Here is a 22,813-nt window from a genome sequence, read left to right as displayed (position 1 = left end):
GGCGTTCCTGTTCGGGTGTGTGTGCATTTCTGATGGGTGTCATCAGCCACGGCTCAAGTGCATAACCAGCATCCCCACTAGGTGTCCGTGTGGGAAGTCCCCATTGGCAAATGATTGGTACAGCTGCGTCAGATGCCAGATGTGGGAATCGTGGTAGCTCCCAGGGCAGCCAGCACACACATTCATTATTATACCCTGGGCATCACACACGACCTGGCAGTTGATGGAGGGGTATCCCTTGCGGTTAATGTAGACTCTACCCCGCTCACCGGCTGGTGCCTTGATGCGTATGTGCGTGCAGTCTATTGCACCCAGCACCTCAGGGTATCCCGCTATTTGCTGGAAGAGACGCATGTTGCTGGCCACAACCTCACGGTCATTAGGGACATATATATGATCACTGACATGTGGTGACATGGCATCCAGGAACTGGTGCAGTACCCTGGAGGCTGATGCCTGTGATATCCCCATCATATCGCCAGTTGGTCTCTGGAAGGTACCTGTTGCTAGTATTCTTAGGCCAACACATACCTTGGTTTCCACTGGGATGGGTTCCCTCTGTTGGTTCTGTGTGTGAGGCGTGGCCTGCACAGCTCAACAATCTGCTGCAGGAGCTCTCTGTCCACTCTATAGCGCTCTACTATCTCCAGCTCATGTAACCCATGGTAGGTGACCCTGGGCCTGTATACTCTTCTCCTTCTCCTCACTCTGGGTTGTCTGTCAGCATCTGCATTATCACCACCCTCAGCAATTCGCCTATGTCTGATTATAACAGCTATGGCAGCCCCTAGCATTTCTGCTCTGAGTTCAGCTTTTTCAGTTTTCAATTCTGATAGCTTAGTTTCTGGCAGTATCTCTTGTGAGAAACAGCCTGCACTGCTCTTTGTTGTGTTTTAACTGCTGGGTTGGGCTTCTAGTCTGCCTGTGTAATTGCCTGCTTCCAATTGTTTCCACCAATTAACTCCAGCAGTATTCCCTGGCAGTTTCCCTGTATTTTGGTTGTTTCCTGCTTCCTCTCTGTTTCCTGAGGGGGAGCAATGTGCACACCAGCTTAAACACGCTCACAGTCACTTAAACGCGCGTACACATCCCTAGGCGGTGTTGCACGCGCGCACACATCCTTACACGGTGTTAGCTAAGCTGATTCATGCTAAAACGCGCACACTGACTTACACGCGTGCCGCGCAAACCGTTGTAAACAGTTTGCAACGCGCTCCCACATGCTGAACCTGCCCTACACGCGCGCATGCACGTATATCAAGAAACTTTGAGTGTAGGGATAGCGTATGCCCTCAATTTCTTGACTTTCCTAGTGTTCTGTTGGGACACACCTCCCTCCCTGATGTCTGTCTGTCATCTCTTACCTTACATTGCCCTCCAATCTGGTACATTTCTTTCTATCCTCCCCAGGCAGTCACCTACCTCTTACTCTGGTCCTCCCGCTTCTCTAAGTCTTACACTACTCAGAAAGTGCTCATTACCTATGTGGCAGTGTGATTCAGTATTGTAACCCTCATTTACATAGGATTGCCTAGTAATGCTTAGTTACATATCTTACACGGAGCTTCCCCCCCTTGACAACCACTAAACGGAGGCCATATTGTTTTTGCTCTGCAAGTCCCTCCATTGACATTTCATGTAATACATAAATCCCACAATTGTGGGCTTATGAGCCGGTTTTCAGTTTTAGGTAGCGCACCCGTTTGCTGGTGTGCGCTACAGTTAAACACATAAATCCGTGAAAAAAAAAGTTATATAACTTTTTTTTGCAACACTTTTTCATGCCAATGGCCACATATTTGGCCATTGGCATGCTTACTCTAACAAATGCACCCTTTATTTGGAGCTGACATAGCTCCGTTCTTATTTGCAGAAATGTACTCAGTTGTCAGCTGAGTACATTTCTGCAGCTAACACGTCCGTTACACGGACTGGTTTGGGCTTCGTGGATCGCTCACATACCTCATTTGCATATCTTGGAGCTGCAAATGAGATATTGAGCATTTCCACGCCCACTCCGTGTAAGAGACGTGTTAGCTGTCTCTTACACGGAGATTTGGGCTGTTGCTGAATCAGGAGGCTTACACGGAGGCTTACACTACTCTTAAACTCCGTGTAAGCCTTCCTGAATCTGGCCCTATGTAACTCATAAGCTAATTTCAATCCCGTAACTAAAAGTCCTAAATGATAGTACAAGTTAAAATCTAGAAATAAGAGGCATAAACAGAAAAATAGCCAACATAGTCAAATAGAAACATCTTAACACTATGTAACACATGAAAATAAGCTAATTTCAATCCCAGAACTAACAGCACTAAATGATAGTATGAGTTAAAATCTAGAAATACGAGGCATAAACAGAAAAATAACTAACATAATCAAATCAAAACATTGTATATTACTAAATAATAAAGACATAGCTACCAGAGTTTGCAATTAGATTGTACTACTATTGCAGGATACAGGGCAGAATCCATCACTATTAGGACAGTAAAATAATTCTACAGTAGAGATGCAAAAGAGCACACTGAAAATATCATACTAGTCCCACCTGCTGGTCCCCATTAAAATGACAAGAATAAAAAAAACACAGACAATTTGACATTAAAAAAAATATTAAAAAAGCTTGTGCATCCACATAGTTACTAACAAAATGTCAAACAATACCTCGAGGAAACCAAGAGAAAATAAGTCATGAGGGATATCTGGACTGCTTTGCTAAGTACAATCACAATGAATTACATTTTGGAGGTGTGATAAATGATCATCCTATAACTGCAAAGCCAGACTATATACCTCAGTATCTACAAACAAGGTAATAAATATGTTAAATCATCACAGTCATGGAATCGATATATCAGGAATTGAAGTGGCAAGGATAAAGATATCCCCTAAGACAATGCGCTGAAGACCCACTTGAAATTCTAGCAATGATTGTTAACACTGCAATAGAAGGAACATCAGAAGTGGTTAAAGCTAAACTGCTGAAAAATGAAGTCATGAAAAAATAATTAAAAGAAAAAGACAGAAGATCCATGCCACTCCAGCACAACCAGTTGATTTAGCAGCCATAATAATTCTAGACAATTATAAATCATATGGTCAAAATAAAAATTTCCTTCTTTTAGACTCTGCATTGGGAGATAACAAAATAATTTTAATATTTGGGTGGGAAACTGTTGCTGGAACATTCAAAATAGCCCCAAAACTGTTTTCTCAGGTGTATGTAGTAATGAGCGAGTGAAGCCGATACTTTAGTGGACAAGTGAAAAGAAACTTATAATAGGATGTTTCAAGCAATACAAGAAATTTGGCCAAACCTTTTATCCACTTCATTTTCAACAAACTATGAGCTAGCAGTACTAAATGTTAATAAAGCAGCATATCCAGGCACAAACATGCACAGATGTTTTTCCCACACTCTTTTATAATTAAAAATATGTCATATTTCCAGATACTTAGAGCTAGATGTATTTGTAGCAATGAGTAGGAATGGAATCGACAGGCATCTGATATTTGCAACAGGTTTTGTAAGATGGGTTATAATTAAGTTGATGTTTTAGAAGCTAGAAATAGAGCTGGTATTCAAACATGGCAACATTTATTACAGTATAAGGAACAGGGGAATGCTAAGAGTCCTGAAACACTAAGGTTTGTTACCACTTATTGGAACAATTTATTTAAGATAAGAGGTGTTGTTGACAAATATTGACCTATATTTTGAGGGATATGTTTTTAATAACATAGTACTACAAAAAAGAAGAGGGAAAACCATTACTAGTTATTTGTCAAGTTTTAGGAATCCATGGTTTGAAGTTTCAAGACAAGTTTTTTGGGAATGAAACTGTTCGGGAGGTATCCATGTGGTAATTATGTTTTTTCTGTAAGCATGTGATAAAAACAAGCCTTTCTGAAATACACATACATTTCAATATTCATGAGTATATTATATGGTCTACTGACTGAGTTATCTATTTAGCTACATGTAAATGCGTGTGGGGGGGGGTTATGTTGGGGAAACACTGGACATGTTTAAACAATGTCTCTCTTTTCATCTTAGTAATTTAAGATGTTATAGAGGACACAGTGCATTATTATGTCATCATAAATTTCATAAACAGGCAGTGCTTAGCTTTGTGGGAATTGATAAGGTCACCTCCAGTTCACCCAACAGAAATTATAAGATGTGTTTTTTATGTAAAACAGGTAGATTTCAAACCCAGGAGCCATTTATGACATTGGTCAAAATGAATTGGTTTAAAACTCTTCACTATATATACTATTTTAGGTACACATAAAGAGTATATCATATATCCTATGGTTTCTTAAATACATCAGTGGTGTTTTAGTGATTTAAGTGATAAATATATGGTTTATTTACATTTTTGGGGTCTATATTATGAAAGCGAAAAGACGTTTATGTGAATATGTAAACGTTGAACTGTATAGCGCGAAGTGGAGTTAGAGCGAAAGTTGGAAACTGCAAAAATGGAAATATCGAATTTCCATGGTTGGCCTGTCTGTGGATTAGCTGCTTAAGATAAGTGTTGCATAGTTACGGAGTTTAGGATAGGGTGCGGGTTAAGGTAAGTGCTTAGATAAGTAATGTATGTTCGATTTAGTGTAGGGTTAGAGGTAGGGTTTACTTAAATGTATGTATGTAGGTTATTTATTTTGTTTGTGTATATTTTCGTATGGGAAGTGTGCGGTAGTTACAGACCTTAGGGTTAGGGAGGGGTTAAGGATAGTGCATAGATAGTTTTGTATGTGGGGTTTAGTAGTGTTGGAGGTAGGGTTTTGTTAAATGTATGTATGTGGATTATTTGTTTTGTTTGGGTGTATGTCTGTAAAGGACATGTGCGGTAGTTACGGACCTTAGGGTTAGGGAGGGGTAAAGGATAGTGCATAATTAGTTGTGTATGTGGGGTTTAGTGTAAGGTTAGAAGTAGGGTTGTGTGCTTTACTTTAGGTTAGAAGTAGGGTTTGGTTAGTGTATGTATGTGGTTTATTTTATTTGGGTAGGTAGTATATAGCTAGTGGTGGGGTTGGCCATCTATGACAGTTCGATTTTTTTTTCGCTGTTTAGTGCGTTCGGGATTTTTGTGTTTCGCGGTATAGGGGTCGATGTTTTGGTATTCGCACATAGGGTTTTTCGCTCTCGTAATATAGACCCACATTTTTGATATATAAATATGAAATTTGCAATTGGCAAGTAATAATATCACTTTTAACCACTTGGTGGCACTATAAAAATACAAAACAGGTTTATACTATTTTTTTTTTTTGTTTGTTTTTTTTTTTTTTGTTTTTTTTTAGGTTCAGTGATTCAATATTTAATACTTATTATTTTTCATTTTTCACATAAATTAATTATGAGGTGAATGTGTTTATAAATTCTTTAGATTGTTGTGTCTTTCGGCTTTTCCTGGTAAGGGGTCACCACAGCGGAACTCCGGTCCACTAATGATTGGCAGTAGATTTTTATGTGCCGAGTTGCCAGCCCTGATGCACAACCTTCAACGAAGGTACTCCCATTCACGCATGTCTCCAAACAGAAGACGCTCTAACTGTGAATTATTTGCTGTTTTATATATATATATATATATATATATATATATATATATATATATATATGTCTAGATAGAGAAATGCACACACACACACACACACACACACACACACACACACACACACACACACACACACACACACACACACACACAGTATTAATGCTATATACTTCAGATTTTTCTCCCCAGAGCTTCATTGGTAATGGAGCATCCAAGCCAGATGCTCATGGATAGCAAATGTAAATAAATGAATGCATTAATAGTCATAGCATAGAACTGACTCAGTTTGCTAACTAAACCCCTCACAACTGCTTCTATATCTTATTGTAACATAGGCTGATTGTGGGGCTCTGGAATTAAAAGCAGATGCCACTAGCACTCATCTGTGCTCATTGCTCATAAGCCTTTAAAAATAAAATAAATTTGAGACAATGGTCTTCAAGTTTGTAATGAGTTAGCTGTAGTGATTATCATGCCAAGAGGTACACAGAAGTTTTAAAGAATTCACCAGAGCTATGGATCTTATGGAGGTTAGACCATATGTTGTGCCACTGTGTATTATTTATTAAGCCCCCTGGCACAGCATAATATCAGAATGATACTATGCCTGCCAGAACTGAAGAATTATACTTGTAGAAGACTGAGGATAAAGATAGGGCTTTAAGGGGATCCATACAGGACAATGTGTTTATACTCTGGATTCTTCTGGTAAGAAACCTTTGTGAGCATTCCTACTGTTGCATATGTCTGGTCAGGCACATGCTGAAGATGGTATTATACTCAATGATGGGTCTGATAAGGACAGAATAAAGTGTCACTGTGCCTTCCTTGGACCTGAATGCCATGCTCTTACTTGTAAATTGGGTGACACAGAATGATTTTTTTACTACCTGGGACACATGTTGGTCAAAGGCCAGATTACAGTCTACAAATGTTCTCAAGATCACTGACTACTGGGCCAACTGTTAGGGGAGTCTTATCAATGGAATAATTAACCTGAGTGGCCATTTTACCAAAAGGCACTATAATGCATTTCTTGGTATTCAGTTTTAATCCATGACTTTCCCACCAGTCAGTGGTATGTGTTAGACCCTGTGGTAAGATATTTGTGTCTTGGGGAAAATATATGATAGTTCCAAATTTGCAGTCATCTGCACACTTCTTCAGCCAAAGGCCTTTGACATTAGGCTTTACCTCTAAGAAGTAGATGCCAAATAGGAGTGGGATGAGCACAGTGTCCTAAAGTGCTCAGCTGGTGACCGGTCTCTTAGTGGAGGTGGTCTCACCAACCCTGACTTCCTGGGTCCTGTGTGAGCCAGCTGGCCATCCATTGAGTTATGTAGGAGTTTATGCCCACTTTATTGAGTTTTTGTCAACTATACCTGAGTGGGGTATTGTACTGAATACTTAGCCAGGTCCAGGTAGGTAGTATGCACCATTTTTCCTCATACATTGCCCCGGTGATCTACTCGGAGATGTCCACAAGGTTAATAGACATGACCTTCCCTTGACAAAGCCAAACTAGGTTGAGTCCAGTGACTTCAAGTTGTCTATGTCTTTGTTCATCCTTTTGATTATAATTTGTCCCATTACTCTGCATATAACACTAGTAAGACTAATAGGTCTGTAGTTTCCTGGGCTGGTTGATGATCCACCCTTGTGAAGTGGGGCAACTGCTGCAGTCCTCCATTCTCATGGCATCTGTTTTCCAGCTATAGTTGAAAAGTGACTCATGTGGTCATGATAGAGCTATTTAAGAGGCATCCCAGGATATTGTTGTTGTCCAATGAGGCAGTGTTTTTCACATTAGCAACAGCCACTAGGACCTGCTGCCTGCTAAGAGTAGGGAGGGGGATGTTATGCTGCTAGGTATTTCATGGGGGGATGCAGGGGAGGGAATGGGGATGACATTTGAGCTGAATTTGTCAGCCCACAGACTAGCTATGTCACTCTTCTCAGTGAAAGTAGGACCATTGACCACCAGTTTGGCACACTGCTGTGTGCTGCCTTTAAGGTTATGGACATAGCTTTAGAATGTGTTGTGGTTGTCATTAGCCTGTGAGACAATCTTTTGGCTTAAATAGTCCTCTTACCTTCCTGCTTAGTTTAATTACAGAGCTCTTATCAATATGGGAGCTGCTCTTCCTGATTTTAACCATGACTTTTTTTCCTTTTGTTACATACTCTTAAGTTTAGGATTCCACCAGCGTAGTTTGTTTTCAACAGTTTATTTTGGGCTTACTTCTGGTAGGTATGGCAGCCTTTGTACAGCCATTTGCATGATTGTACAGGTCTCTGTGAAAGTTCTACATAGCTGGCTATAAACACTGGGTTAGGAAGGGCATTGAATTCTGAGAAATTATCACTTAATAGGATGTAGTTTGCTTTGGAATAGCTCTTAACTGTTACAGGGCTTGCTGGAGTTATCAAATTGATTTTTATTTTGAAGGATACAGCTTTATGGTTTGATCACACCAGTGAGGATATGGGACTGGGGGTGTGCACCACTATCCCATAATGCTGAGTACCAGGTCCAGTATGACTGAACCTCTGGTGTGTGTTTGCACTATATGGTCAATGGTATTTGTAGTAATAAAGTCCAGAAATCATTGTGTCTGTCAGCCTGAGGCAAAGCATGTTTTCCAGTTGTATAGAGGGGTAGTTAAAATGTCCCATGAGCAGGGTATTTGACTTCATGATGAGTGTCTCCAGTAGGTCTAGGTATGAGCTAAGGGATACTTGGGACAGAGCATGTGGCCTATAGCTTGCTAAGATACAGTTTGGGACTTTGTGGTGATTTGCACAAGGGTAAACTCTAGGACATTGTCATGTTTAACCAAATTAGAGGTATACTTGCTGCTAACGTGGATAGAGACGCCTCCACCTTTTGTCCCTGTCTGTGCAGCTGATAGTCTAAATGTGGAAGGCACTGAAACCTTGCACTGCCAGAGTACTATCTGTGGGTTAAACCATATCGTGGTAACAGCATAAATGTCTATATTCTGCAGGGTGATGAGAGCTTGTAGGGTGTGGATTTTCTTATTTAGTCTCCTACCATTAAGCAGTAACACCTTCAGGTTTCTTTCTCCAGCAATACTTGTGCTTCAGGAAAGAAACCCGGTTCTGAAATGTTATGATGGGAAGAAGCCACATGCATTGAATACAGATGAAATTCAACATGATATAGAAGCTGAGCTACTACAAGGTAAAAGAGCAGTCACTACTTTGGTTCTAGAGCACTTACAGATTCACAGAAAATATATGCTCAAACAGAAAAGGAACTGTTAGCAATAATGTATTGATGTGAGAAATTCCAGGAACATATCTATGGCAACACATTTCAGATAGATATATACCATAATCCCTTGCAAAGTTTGTTCAAAAGTCATTGTATATGCACCTCCAGAATTACAGTGAATGCTGCTTAAGCTACGGAATGATGGCCTAAAATGAAATATACACCAGGCAAGATTACACATGGCGAGTATACTGAGGAGGGTGTATTTACTAGAGATGCAGGAAAAACTTCTAGCAATAAAAATAGGGATCCTTTGGTCAATTTTGGAGTTACCAAAGGCAGAAAAAGTAAATGTGCTTCAGAGGTGTATGTCCACTGAGTTTAAATGCTAAGACATTAAAACAAAGGAATAGTCAGAAGAAAAACTACAAGTAAAGACTGTCTTCTTTTTCTTTCAAGGAAAGATTAAGCTGTGTCCAAGGTGAGGCTTTATGTTCAATGCTGACTTTGATGATGATGATGATGATAATCAACTGAGAATGTTTTTTGTGAGAATACATGAGTCACATCTAAAAACTGTAAAAAAACAAAGAGAATGAGCAAAATATATAATGTTTTTTTTTTTGCAAATTCAGAGTACTCTCACATTCAAGCCACAGTCCCATGCCAGCTGTCTGATGTATGGCCCAAACTTCTCAGCGTGCTAGCTGATTCGTGGAAACTAACAACCAATCATAAAAAGAGGAGCAAACCACATTATAGTTCTAAAAACCTGTCTGCCCTCTCATGGCTCCCCTACTCCTATAATTGTTGAAGTGCCATTACAGCCACCTATTGATTATGCCCTGGTGGTCTGGTGTATTTTCCTACCACTAATCCCAGTACCACTGCTGGTGCCATCAAACAATTAAGATTTAAGAATAATCCCTGGTTCATACATTCATAGGTGTATACTACACTAATAACTACTATGGCCCTTAAAAGCCTAGCCGTGAAACCCAGATGTGACCCACAAATTTGATTTATATTTGATTCATAGGGAGTGGTTTAGTGACTGCCTCTGTGCATCAAACAGACCATGGGTGAATTACAGGTTGCCCATCCATAGGTTCAAGCTGGGCTTAAATAGGGATCGGGAGGAGCTCTCTTTCACAAGGATGGGGAGACTGTTCCAGAGAATGAGAATGGGAATTCTGTCAGAAACATACATAGCTTTCCCACATGACCTGTTTGTGTTGCAAGCAAACTTTAGATCTTTTAATCTAGTACTTTTGAATCTGTTTTGCAGATGTGAAAAAAATTCTTCAAAACATGGTCCAGGGATGCTTTGTATGCCAGGTAAAGATCACCTATCAGAAGCTTTTATGATACTGAATAAACAGACAGGTGATCAGCGTAAGACATTGTATTTACCCCCGTATACGTTTTGTAAGGAAGCTCTGTGGAGGTTCCAGTTGCTGCATTTGTCTGGTCAGGTACATACCAAACTTGGCTTATAGTCTATGATGGGCCTGATAAGGGCTGAGTACAGTGGGATGATGACCTCTCCAGACCTAGATGCCATGCCTTTGCTTATAAGTTGAGCAACATAGAAGGAGTTTCTTACTACTTTGGACACCTGTTGGTCAAAGGCTGGTTTACTATCTACATGTGTTCCCAGATCCCTGACTACTGAATCAGCTTTTATGGGTGTTCTTTTGATGATGTAGTTACCCAGGGTGGCAGACATTCCAAGAGGTACTATAATTTATTTCTTGGTACTGAGTTTTAAGCCATGGCACCAAATGTTTGTCTGTATTAGACATAACTAAAGGGTGTTCTGTTCCCAGTTTGCAATCATCTGCAAACTTCATTAGCCAGAGGCCTTTGACACTGGCTTTGACATCTGAGCAGTAGGTTACAAAGAGGAGTGGGCCTAGCACAGAGCACTGGGGATTCCAGTGGGGGATGACCTCTCTGTGGAGGTGGCCTCACCGATTCAAACCTCTGGGGTCCTATTAGTGAGCCAGATAGCTATCCAGAGTGTCATAAAGGGGTTTATACCTAGTTCTGTAAGTTTATTGACAATGCCCGAGTGGGGTATTGTATCAAATGCTTTAGCCAGATCTAGGTAGGCCGTATGCATTGTTTTCCCCTCATCCATTGCCATAGTGACCTTCTCAGTGACGCCACCAGATTCAGTAAGCATGACCTTCCTTTGACAAAGCCAAACCAAGATGGATCCAATGCCTGGAGGTCTCCTACATCCTTGTTGATAATTTTCATGGCTTTCAATTGTGATTGGGGGTATGGAGCACATCCTATACCCCCGATCCCCATACTGCCATTGAAGCAAATATGGCACTTTAGGAGTAATTCCTAGTTGTCCAGTGTTTCCCCCTACACTCTGATCTCCAATGCACTGTTGGTGTCATTAAAGCACTTGCTTTAAGTATTCCCTTGTGTCTAGTGGATCCCACCACCCTTCATACCCATAAAATGTTTGTGGCAACTAGATGAATATGGCCTTTTGGCCATGTTCAATACCATGATATTGTGGGTACACCATGCTGGTCTAGATGGCCAAACGATTTACTGAGTTGTTAGGCTATGTAGAAACCTTCCCAGAGGTAGTTCTGGGGAAAGATTACATGGTTAATTAGCATATGCCTCTCCCCCTGAAATGCCTCATTAGTATTCAGCATGGCTGCAGGGCCAGTCGTACACAGTACTGCACATCCTCATCACAGAAGACCCTGCAGAACAGTGATAAGACAATTGCTAAATCTGGAAAAGGTACCGCAACATGTACATGGAGGTGTACACATCATGGTATCTTAGTGAATCCAGGCCCAAGTCTTCTGCAATTAATCGATCCATTCTTGCACCTTAGGTGTGAACCACTCATAGAGGCTGTCATTCAGGCAGCTTTCAGAGGCTTTTCTTATGAAGACCTACCTATGCCCCCTTGACATGGGCACCTACATCACTGAAAGAGCCTACCATGCCCTTCCACAATGTGAGGGCTTTCACCCACGTGCCAAGGAGGCCTATCACACTAGGTTGGTAAGCCAAGTCTACGTCTCCATTTATATTTGCATCACCACCAGCAAGTTTCCACTTGCATTTACTAAAACACCCACCAGACCACTGGCCCCCAAACAAGGCCGGCAAGTCAGTGTTTTCTTCTCACACTTGCCATCCCCTGATTAGTTATTCCAGTGCCTGAGCTGCTAATCAGACTCAGGTTATCTTGGTCATAATCAGAGATTTATCCCTCCATGCCCCATAGCTGGTCAGCACAAGGACATTTTAATCTGAGATATATTAATGAGGGACTTTCACAATAGCTCGTTGCTCTGTGTGGATTTCAATTTGCTCATTCTTCATCCAGAAATCTATTTTACTTGCCATTTGCTCTGCAAATGATTCAGACACTCAGCGTGTGACATGTGACAGTTCAAAACTTGCACACATTTATTTTATTGCAGCAGTTATTTTTTTAATATTTAAAGAATAGTAGCATTAGTAGTTGTATCAGTTGCATTAGCATAAGTAGAACTAGTTGTCAGCTGTAGTAGTAGTAATACTAGTATTAGAAGTAGTATTAGTTGCATTACCATAAGTAGGACTAGTTGTCAGCTGCAATAGTAGTAATACTAGTATTAGTAGCAGTATTCGTTGTATTAGCATAAATAGAACTAGTTGTCAGTTGTAGTAGTAGTAATACTAGTATTTGTAGTAGTACCAATTTCATTAGTGTAAGTAGAATTAATTGTCAGTTGTAGGAGCAGTAGTAGCAATACTAGTATTAGTAGTAGTATCAGTTACATTAGCATAAGTAGAACTAGTTGGCAGTTGTAGTAGTAGCAATGCTAGCAGCAGTATATCAGTTACATTAGCATAAGTAGAACTAGTTGGCAGTTGTAGTAGTAGCAATGCTAGCAGCAGTAGTATCAGTTACATTAGCATAAGTAGAACTAGTTGGCAGTTGTAGTAGTAGCAATGCTAGCAGCAGTAGTATCAGTTACATTAGCATAAGTAGAACTAGTTGGCAGTTGTAGTAGTAGCAATGCTAGCAGCAGTATATCAGTTACATTAGCATAAGTAGAACTAGTTGGCAGTTGTAGTAGTAGCAATGCTAGCAGCAGTAGTATCAGTTACATTAGCATAAGTAGAACTAGTTGGCAGTTGTAGTAGTAGCAATGCTAGCAGCAGTATATCAGTTACATTAGCATAAGTAGAACTAGTTGGCAGTTGTAGTAGTAGCAATGCTAGCAGCAGTAGTATCAGTTACATTAGCATAAGTAGAACTAGTTGGCAGTTGTAGTAGTAGCAATGCTAGCAGCAGTATATCAGTTACATTAGCATAAGTAGAACTAGTTGGCAGTTGTAGTAGTAGCAATGCTAGCAGCAGTATATCAGTTACATTAGCATAAGTAGAACTAGTTGGCAGTTGTAGTAGTAGCAATGCTAGCAGCAGTAGTATCAGTTACATTAGCATAAGTAGAACTAGTTGGCAGTTGTAGTAGTAGCAATGCTAGCAGCAGTAGTATCAGTTACATTAGCATAAGTAGAACTAGTTGGCAGTTGTAGTAGTAGCAATGCTAGCAGCAGTAGTATCAGTTACATTAGCATAAGTAGAACTAGTTGGCAGTTGTAGTAGTAGCAATGCTAGCAGCAGTATATCAGTTACATTAGCATAAGTAGAACTAGTTGGCAGTTGTAGTAGTAGCAATGCTAGCAGCAGTATATCAGTTACATTAGCATAAGTAGAACTAGTTGGCAGTTGTAGTAGTAGCAATGCTAGCAGCAGTAGTATCAGTTACATTAGCATAAGTAGAACTGGTTGGCAGTTGTAGTAGTAGCAATGCTAGCAGCAGTATATCAGTTACATTAGCATAAGTAGAACTAGTTGGCAGTTGTAGTAGTAGCAATGCTAGCAGCAGTAGTATCAGTTACATTAGCATAAGTAGAACTAGTTGGCAGTTGTAGTAGTAGCAATGCTAGCAGCAGTAGTATCAGTTACATTAGCATAAGTAGAACTAGTTGGCAGTTGTAGTAGTAGCAATGCTAGCAGCAGTATATCAGTTACATTAGCATAAGTAGAACTAGTTGGCAGTTGTAGTAGTAGCAATGCTAGCAGCAGTAGTATCAGTTACATTAGCATAAGTAGAACTAGTTGGCAGTTGTAGTAGTAGCAATGCTAGCAGCAGTAGTATCAGTTACATTAGCATAAGTAGAACTAGTTGGCAGTTGTAGTAGTAGCAATGCTAGCAGCAGTATATCAGTTACATTAGCATAAGTAGAACTAGTTGGCAGTTGTAGTAGTAGCAATGCTAGCAGCAGTAGTATCAGTTACATTAGCATAAGTAGAACTAGTTGGCAGTTGTAGTAGTAGCAATGCTAGCAGCAGTAGTATCAGTTACATTAGCATAAGTAGAACTAGTTGGCAGTTGTAGTAGTAGCAATGCTAGCAGCAGTAGTATCAGTTACATTAGCATAAGTAGAACTAGTTGGCAGTTGTAGTAGTAGCAATGCTAGCAGCAGTAGTATCAGTTACATTAGCATAAGTAGAACTAGTTGGCAGTTGTAGTAGTAGTAGCAGTAATTGCATCAGCAGAAGTAGAACTAGTTGTCAGTTGTAGTACTGGTAATACTAGCATGTGGATTAGTATGAGGATGTGATTCAGTTAATCTCCAACCTTTCATTCAATTCGCATTTGGTCAGGATAATATGATCAAGTGGAAATGAACTGAAAGTTTTTAACTTCTGTAGGTTAACAGCTTTAAGAATTTGGTAAAAGTGTTCCAGTTTGCTGCCAGTAGGCAAGTTTAGTGTAGCTTTGATTATACATTTTCATTTGACTTAAAGTGATTCCAGATATCTATGAAAAAACAAAAGACACTCCAAATAACAAATTAATAAAACAAATAAAACTATGAAAGAACCAAGATCAGGATAACCAAATACTCTCTTTATTAAAATAAAATCACTGAGCGCTTTCATCCTAGCATCTGGATTCATCAGGCTATATACATATATATATGTGTGTGTGTGTGTGTGTGTGTGTGTGTGTGTGTGTGTGTGTGTGTGTGTGTGTGTGTTAGTGGATGAACTATCAAAAGATCTACCATATAAACCTCAAAAAAACTCCACTGAAATTAAAAGCACTGAAAAAACAACAGGAAATAAATAAGACATTTTTGTCTCCACCCCCTGCAACTTATATTCCAGGTGCATGGCAGTGGGCAAAGGGAAAATTCCCAGTCCCTGCTGTACAGCGATCTTGCACATGTAAATACCAGCAAAATGCAATATTTGCATGTTTGAGCCTATTTTGCTTGTAATTGCAGTGTATGAACAAATGACAAGTGAAGCACTTGACAGGAGTCTATATATATATATATATATATATATGTGTGTGTGTGTGGGTCTCGTAATATTAGTTGAATGATGTTTTAGCCTTAGTGGTGGACAGGAAAGCTAATCAACATTGGTGCAAGGTAACAATAATACTAGGATGGGGGAATATGCCCTTTCACCAGCATTGGACATTCATTGAGTTGGTATATTTTAGTAGGAGGGATTATAGGGAGAATTTTTTTTTGCGTGCTTTAGGGTGATATATTGGGGCATGTCCATTCTACTGCCATTCTTGTCAAATTGATATTTTTTGTTGACATTCTGTGCATCTGTCTAGTGAAGAGTAGATTAATTTCAGTAGATCCATATATAGATACATGGATAGATAGCTATAGATATAGATATCCACATATATATACATATATATATAATATCAGATTCAGACTGAACTGTTTTCCATTTGTAAAAAATGACTGCAAAACAAAAAGACCAAAAACAGATTGTAATTCTTCCACTTTACTGGGAACAACAATATGTTTGAAGGATTAACCACACTAGTTCCGTTTACTTCCTCACCTGTACAGCCTTTATGATGGCAATAATCCCAGTAGGCCAGAAACAGCAGACAGTGGTCAGGACTGCAATGGGTAGGTAGTCATGTGGCGGCCGACGAGGCTCCATGATAGCAATTCCAGATGGCATCTGTGGCATTTGTGGCATCTGAGGCATTTGTGGCATCTGTGGCATCTGTGGTGCAGGCATTCCAGGAGGAGCCCCTGGATTAGGGTTTGATGGCTGGTACTATGACACAAAGAACAAAGTAGTAAGAGATATTTTAGAAATGTGTTAATTCTAAGTAAGATTTCAAATGGCTGAACAATGTAATTACAATCATACTCTCTCTCTTCTAAGTCAGGATATAAACACTTGATTTCTCATATTCTGTATAAATGCAGTACTGATGTGACAGCTGGGCTGTGCCTACATTCTAGTCCCAGCTGCATGTAATTTACAAATGTATAACTGTAACTAGAAATCAATTATTGAATACACAACAGGAGCGTGTGCCAGTGGTGGCTGGTGACTTCAAATCAAAGGGGGGCTGCAGGAGACAGCTGAATGGGTGGGGTCAAGGAGGAGGGTGTGGTCAACTAGAAAGGGGAGGAGCTATGCTCAAAACCACAAAAACTCACTTTAATTAAATAATAAATGGTGGTGGGTAGGGAATTCAGGTCTTTAACACCTGCAAACAAGGTACAGGGTTCAAGCCTGAGGTATTCCCTACCACACACACACACACACACACACACACACACACACACACACACACACACACACACACACACACACCTGTAGTAGAAAACCACAAAAACTAAATATACTGCACTGGGTGCCAAATCGTCATTATGAGAGTCCAATCAAGACAACATGAAGTGTAGAAGAATATAAATATTTCAATGCATTGGCTGCATGACAGCTTAATATCTAGATGGAAACAAAAAAGGTTGTGAGGCATGAAAAAATAAATTACTTTTTTTTAAATACATTAATGGAATGCCAGTCAAAATCAAGTATAAAAAAAACAAGCAGCACTCAACTCAAACCACTTATTGCACTGCAGTTCTAATTATAATTTATATTCAGCTTTATTAAAGTAACAAGTAACATGCTGAAAGTAGAAATCTCTGAAGCCCCCGCTTGTAAAAATGTTCCTTATCCAAAAAAAGACCTGCTGCCTGACATCTACTTGTTTCATGGGGAAAACATGATCAAAGTAAAAAATGAAAAGCAAACAAGAAATAAGCTCAAGATACATTGCCTAAAAGGATTACTGTACAGGTTATGGACCACGCGATTGGCATTCGGTTTACGGGTAAAGCCTGCAGAGATGACTGGAAGTCTCCAAGTATAATAAGACTCTTAAAATAATGTAATTCTGTCCTTTATTACAAATACTGGCATATGCATTTCAATACCCAAGGCTTATACATTATCTAGTTAAGTATTCTCTACATGGCAACAGAAAGGCTTTCAATGCTGGTAATTCTTTAACAGTATGCTTATTAAAGCTTACTTGCATCTTGCAATCTCAGTCAAGCTTACCTGATGGTCATTAAAGTATTGCTACTTAAACACAGAGCAACAGGCACTTTGAGTAATAAGCATAAATCAACAGTACAAAAAATATGACAGAAACCAGACCATTCTGTAAAAATCAAGGACAGATGAAAAGCCACTCTAGTACTTGTGTCTACCTTGGATGGGTGGGATTCTCTGCACATTTACACTGCATAACTACTCCTTGCCTTGCTTCGACTTATCCAGAGTCACTACATGGTGGAGTGGGGAGTAACAAGTATGTCACAGTTTGAAATGTCTCTGGCTGACTTGTGATGGCCCTGACACACTTGTCATACCTCTCAACCTCAGCGCAAGAAATCTTTACAAAGCCATACAAAGAAATGGGACAAAGGCCCAAAAATAAGGACAATTTTTAAAATATTGCTCTTATAAACTTAGAAAGCTAATAGAGGTCTTGCATTAGTATGAATTTTCTGAATGGTATGAAATCTGAAACTCAAATGTCTGTCATTATTTTCTAACTTCAGTCTTTGATTATTTGTCACTAATTTGCCAAAAAAACACAATTTTATGAAAAATGGACTAAAATGTGATGTAAAAATATAAAATAGCAACACAATACAGCTGGGAACCTGTCAAAGAAGGGACACTTTAATATTAGTACTGCTAACTTGAGCAGCTGACAAAATAAAATAATCTACATGCATTTCTGAAATAAAAGTAATCTGATTATTACAGTTATTTCTTAATTATAAACCCTCCATGTTTTCTTCCAAAATTGCTATTTTGCGGAGCGATCATTAGGGGAAGAGCAACATTTTGAGCCAAAATCATGGACAGTTGAGAGGTTTGGCTATGCCTAATTCTATAAAGCAATTTATTTGCATGTACCTCTCAACCTGTTAATGCAATAAATCTGGACAAGGCCAAATATATTGGGGGAACATATAAACAGTACTAAAAATTGCTCTTGTATAAACTGGGACAGTTGATAAAACAGGTCTTACTTTAGCATGCATTTTTCTGAAGGTTATGAAGTCTGAAACTAGTGTGTCATTATTTAGTGACTTAATTCCTAAATGATTTGCCAGAAAACCACAAATTTTATGAGGAACAAACCAAAAATAAGAAGCAAAAAATCTATTCATTCTTTGAAACTCTGGACAGTTGGGAGGTATAGTTCAGCTGGGCTGTCTAAGTTTGCCGCCCTTCCCTCTCACAAAACCATGGTCAAATGGAGCCTCCCCCTGAAGCCATTCCAATGATGCATTACTTTGCTATTTCACTCCATTTACCATAAACACTAATGTGCATACTGATTTACTTCTATGATGATTTGAACTTCATTTGAAAGTTTTATTTTGCATTTTACAGCACAAACACTAAGACATCTGCTAAACAAACTTGGCATTAAAACTTCTCTGCCCTTGAAACTCACATTCATTGAAACAACATTAAAACCCACATTCAAAGAAAATAAATTTTACCCGTGGCAGATAAAAATTAATTCTGGGCTGTTTTCAAATCATAGGCCCCTTGCATATGAAACATACATGTGCTCTTTGATACACCTTCTTATTGCTTTGAACATTTTTCCAGTAAACAATGAAACAAAACTGCCCAATTCAGAACATTTCCATCATAAAAGTCTACTCAAACTTCTACAGTCCACTATTATCAGTAAATATGCACAATTCTACAGTCCACCATTATCAGTAAATATGCACAATCTCTGAACTAGTAAAAAAGTCATCTAAATAATTCCATGTTAAATAAATCTGTAATGAAGAGGTTGCTGCTAGCAATCACCTTTATATTTCATGGTTTCATCGAAAAATAAAGTGTCTGATGCCCCTGAGGAATAAATTGCCTAAATTACATTAAAAATAATCTAGTAAAATTGCAATAGGAAATGGATGGCAAACTGATAACAGGCTCATAGTTAGTATCTTAACTTTCAGTATGGCAGCATTCACCCCTTATGGGAGTAGAACCAACAACCTTCTGCATCAAAAGCAAGTACACAACCTGTTGTGCTATTAGCAATGTGAGCTGACTTAGCATAATCAGCACTAAACTTCTCTTCCCCTGCAGCTCTCAGCTCCTTGTAAAATCTACTCAATACTCAACTGCATCTCAACTTCACAGCACAAGAAGTCTGGAAAAAGCCAAATTTATTGGGGTGGGTCAAAAGGGCCAAAAACAGGGACACATTAAACATTGCTTGTATAATCTTGGAAAGCTGCTAGAATAAAATGCTGTGTTACCATCATACATTTTACTGCCAAGGTCCCTGTGCAAAAGAGTCAGAACAACATACCACTATGCCAAATCACCTGCTTTGTAAAAGAAAAATGCTGTGTTACCACCGTACATTTTACTGCCAAGGTCCCTGTGCAAAACAGTCAAGAGCAACATACCACTACGCCAAATCAGCTGCTTTGTGAATGAGAGGAAGACTGAAACTTAAATGGTTATTATTTAATGAACCACGATACCACACCAAGAACTTTATTAGATAAAGCTTTCGGGTCTACACCCTTCATCAGTATGAGTCATTACAAAAAAATCAACATTTAAATAGGAGAATATAAAATCACATGCTTCAGCCCATCCCACTCCCTAATTAACAATCAAAACTAAAAGTAATATGCAACTCATAAAGGTCAAAAAATAAAAAATACTAAAAGGACAAAAAAATCTTACTTTACATAAAAACTCTTCTACTTAAAATAAAACATAAAAAATTATTAATAACTTATACAAATATATATAAATGTTTAATATATCTATACACAATAAAAAAGTCACTGGTAGCGTCTAACATCCTATGGTGTACTACATCAGGTTCCAGAACCTTGTCATAACCTATTAAAGCTTCTCTCTCTGCCTTTTAACTAATACTGGCTTTAAACTAACCGCATTATTTAAGCCAGGGGATACATCCGCCTGTAGCCTAATAATCCACTCAAGTTCTCTCAACTCCAAAAGATTGTTAATGTCACCTTTCCTTAAGCTCACTGCCATTTTACTTAATACCCTTTTCCATGGCATGCTTACTCAGAGCATTTGTCAATACCTTTCTTCTTACTTCAGATTTATGCTCCACTATTCTCTCTCTTAGTTTTCTGATCGTTTTGCCCACATAGAACGATGTACATAAAGTACACGTAGCTAGATACACTATCTTTTCCTCATTACAAGCAGTTAATGTTTTTATAGCAAAGACTTCTCCTGTTACTGGATGTTGAAATTTAGTGTCTCCTTCATATAAATCATTGCAACAGGAACAATTATAACATTTAATCATCCCTTCTAAACCATTTTTACTTTTAGTTTTAACCTGAAAGTCTTTATAGCATATTTTTTGCTTCAGGGCTTCACAGCTCCTGTAAGCAAACCTTGGTTTATCACCTACAACTGATTTTATCTCAGGCATAGCCAATAAAATTGGCCAGTTCCTTTCTATTATATTACATACACTCCGTGTATTTAAGTTGTATGTTGTCATATACCTCAAAGTTTCAACAACTGCAGGTGGACCATCATTTGTTTTCTCATTACCAACCGCCAATATTGGTCTATAATTAATCTGTCTACCCTCTATTACTTCCTCCTTTATCTTATTTATCAAATGTTAAGAATAACCACTTCTCTCAAACTCTAATGACATAATTTCTCAATGTTATGGATTGTGCTTTAATTATTCCTTTAAAAATATGTGGAGCATGCATACTGCCCCTATTCACATACCTCATAAAAGGTTGTGTTACTATATATTTATTGCTAGAATAAAAAGTTGTTTTACTATGTATTTTCTGAGGAATATGAAGTCTGAAATTGAAATCCCTGTCAGTTTTACTTCTGACGGAACAAAAACAATTTTCAGTAGAGGCCCAGGGAGAAATACTGTAGACACATGTCTTTGTAAAATGGCAGGACACCAGAGCAAATCCACACAAACACAGGGATAAGATGCTGACTCCACACAGAAGGCACCCCAGCCAAGAATCAAAACAGAAAACCTACACACACACACACACACACACACACACACACACACACACACACCTTGTACATTCACTTACCTCCTCCTGTAGTAAATCCAAATCCCTGTCTGCAAAACCACCATAAATCCTAAACGCATCTTCCCCTGACGAGACTGCAGCTGAAAACCCGTGCAAATCTGACCCTGCTCATCACGAGATCTTCCCCTGCAGCAAACTCCAATCCAGACCCGAGATCCTTCCCCCAACGAATTGCTGACGTTGCAGTCCAACCCAGCGAGTTCCCAGGCAGTCTATGCAGTTTAAAACTGCACAGACTTGTGGGAGCGCTCCTGTCCATGTTTCTCAATCAGGACTGCTGCTGAGACAATCTGCGCATGCTCCATGCTGTCTCAGCAGCAGTCCAGACTAGTGCGCATGTGTGAAGTCCGCAAAATTTTAAAATATTTTTTTCTATTTTTTTCTATTTATTTTTTTTTTATTTTTTTTGTTTGAAGTTGAGGGGGCTGCAGTCCGGCAGTCCAATAGCACGGGCCGCCCCTGGCATGTCCAAAAGGAAACGTCCACACAAAAAGTACTAAAACCAAAGCACACCAAACCAAGAACCCAGCTGTAAAGATGAATGGCCACACAATAAAGCCCAGGGAAAGCTGATTTTAATAACGTCAATACAAATACATTTTCATCCAAGTAGAAGACTTCATCAGACATTACACACATTAATTGATTGATCTCCTTATATACCATCCCCTGAACTCACAGCCAGTCACATCTTTAATGTAATTTAAGTTAAAAACTTTCTAATAAAATATTAAAAATTTAACTAAAAACTTGCAGCTAACCTATTAGACATATAAATGCTAAAAACTTCCTTAAAAACACATACTCATAATAAATACATATAATTCATACATGTAATTCTTCTTCTTTTGGCTTTTCACAGTTTAGGGTCAGCACAGTGGATCACCTGTCTGCTCATGACTGGCAGTGAAGTTTTACAGTGTCAAACTGCCAGCCCGACACTCAACCTTCCACTGAAGGCACACACATGCACACACTCACACCTAGGGCCAATTTAGAGTATCCAATCAACCTACAGCATGTCTTTGGGATATGGGAGGAAACTGGAGCACCCAGAGGAAATGCACGAGACCATAGGGAGGACATGCAGACTCAGCACAGAAGGCACCCCAGCAGAGGATCGAACCGGAGAACCTCTTGCTGTATGGCGGCAACGCTAACCACTGCACCACCATGGCCGCCCTTTAATTCATACATGTAATATAAATGCAATTAAAATATATAAATTTAAATTGTTAAATGTGAATGTAAATAAGGAGATCAATGAATTAATGTGTGTAATGTCTGATGAAGTCTTCTTACTTGGACGAAAATGTATTTGTATTGACAACGTTATTAAAATCAGCTTTCCTTGGGCTTTATTGTGTGGCCGTTCATCTTTACAGCTGGGTTCGTGGTTTGGTGTGCTTTGGTTTTAGTACTTTTTGTGTAGAAATCAATTATTGCCTATAAAACTAATGAAAACTGATTAAGCAAGTCTGGTCTCTGT

At 39.0% G+C, this 22,813-nt stretch overlaps 1 protein-coding gene across 1 annotated transcript in view; it reads right to left on the bottom strand.

Moving 5' to 3' along the window:
* PRRT1 (proline rich transmembrane protein 1) overlaps window positions 1-22,813 on the bottom strand; it is a 546,959-nt gene that overhangs the window by 11,962 nt on the left and 512,184 nt on the right. Inside the window, exon 3 of the mRNA XM_044083214.1 lies at window positions 15,731-15,955. Coding sequence (XP_043939149.1) covers window positions 15,731-15,955 — 225 coding nt within the window. The remainder of the gene's footprint in view (window positions 1-15,730; window positions 15,956-22,813) is intronic.

Source organism: Protopterus annectens, chromosome 9.part0 (genome assembly GCF_019279795.1).
Source record: "Protopterus annectens isolate FY-2018-M chromosome 9.part0, PAN1.0, whole genome shotgun sequence".
Taxonomy (NCBI): domain Eukaryota; kingdom Metazoa; phylum Chordata; order Ceratodontiformes; family Protopteridae; genus Protopterus; species Protopterus annectens.
This window is presented reverse-complemented; position numbering and strand designations above follow the sequence as displayed.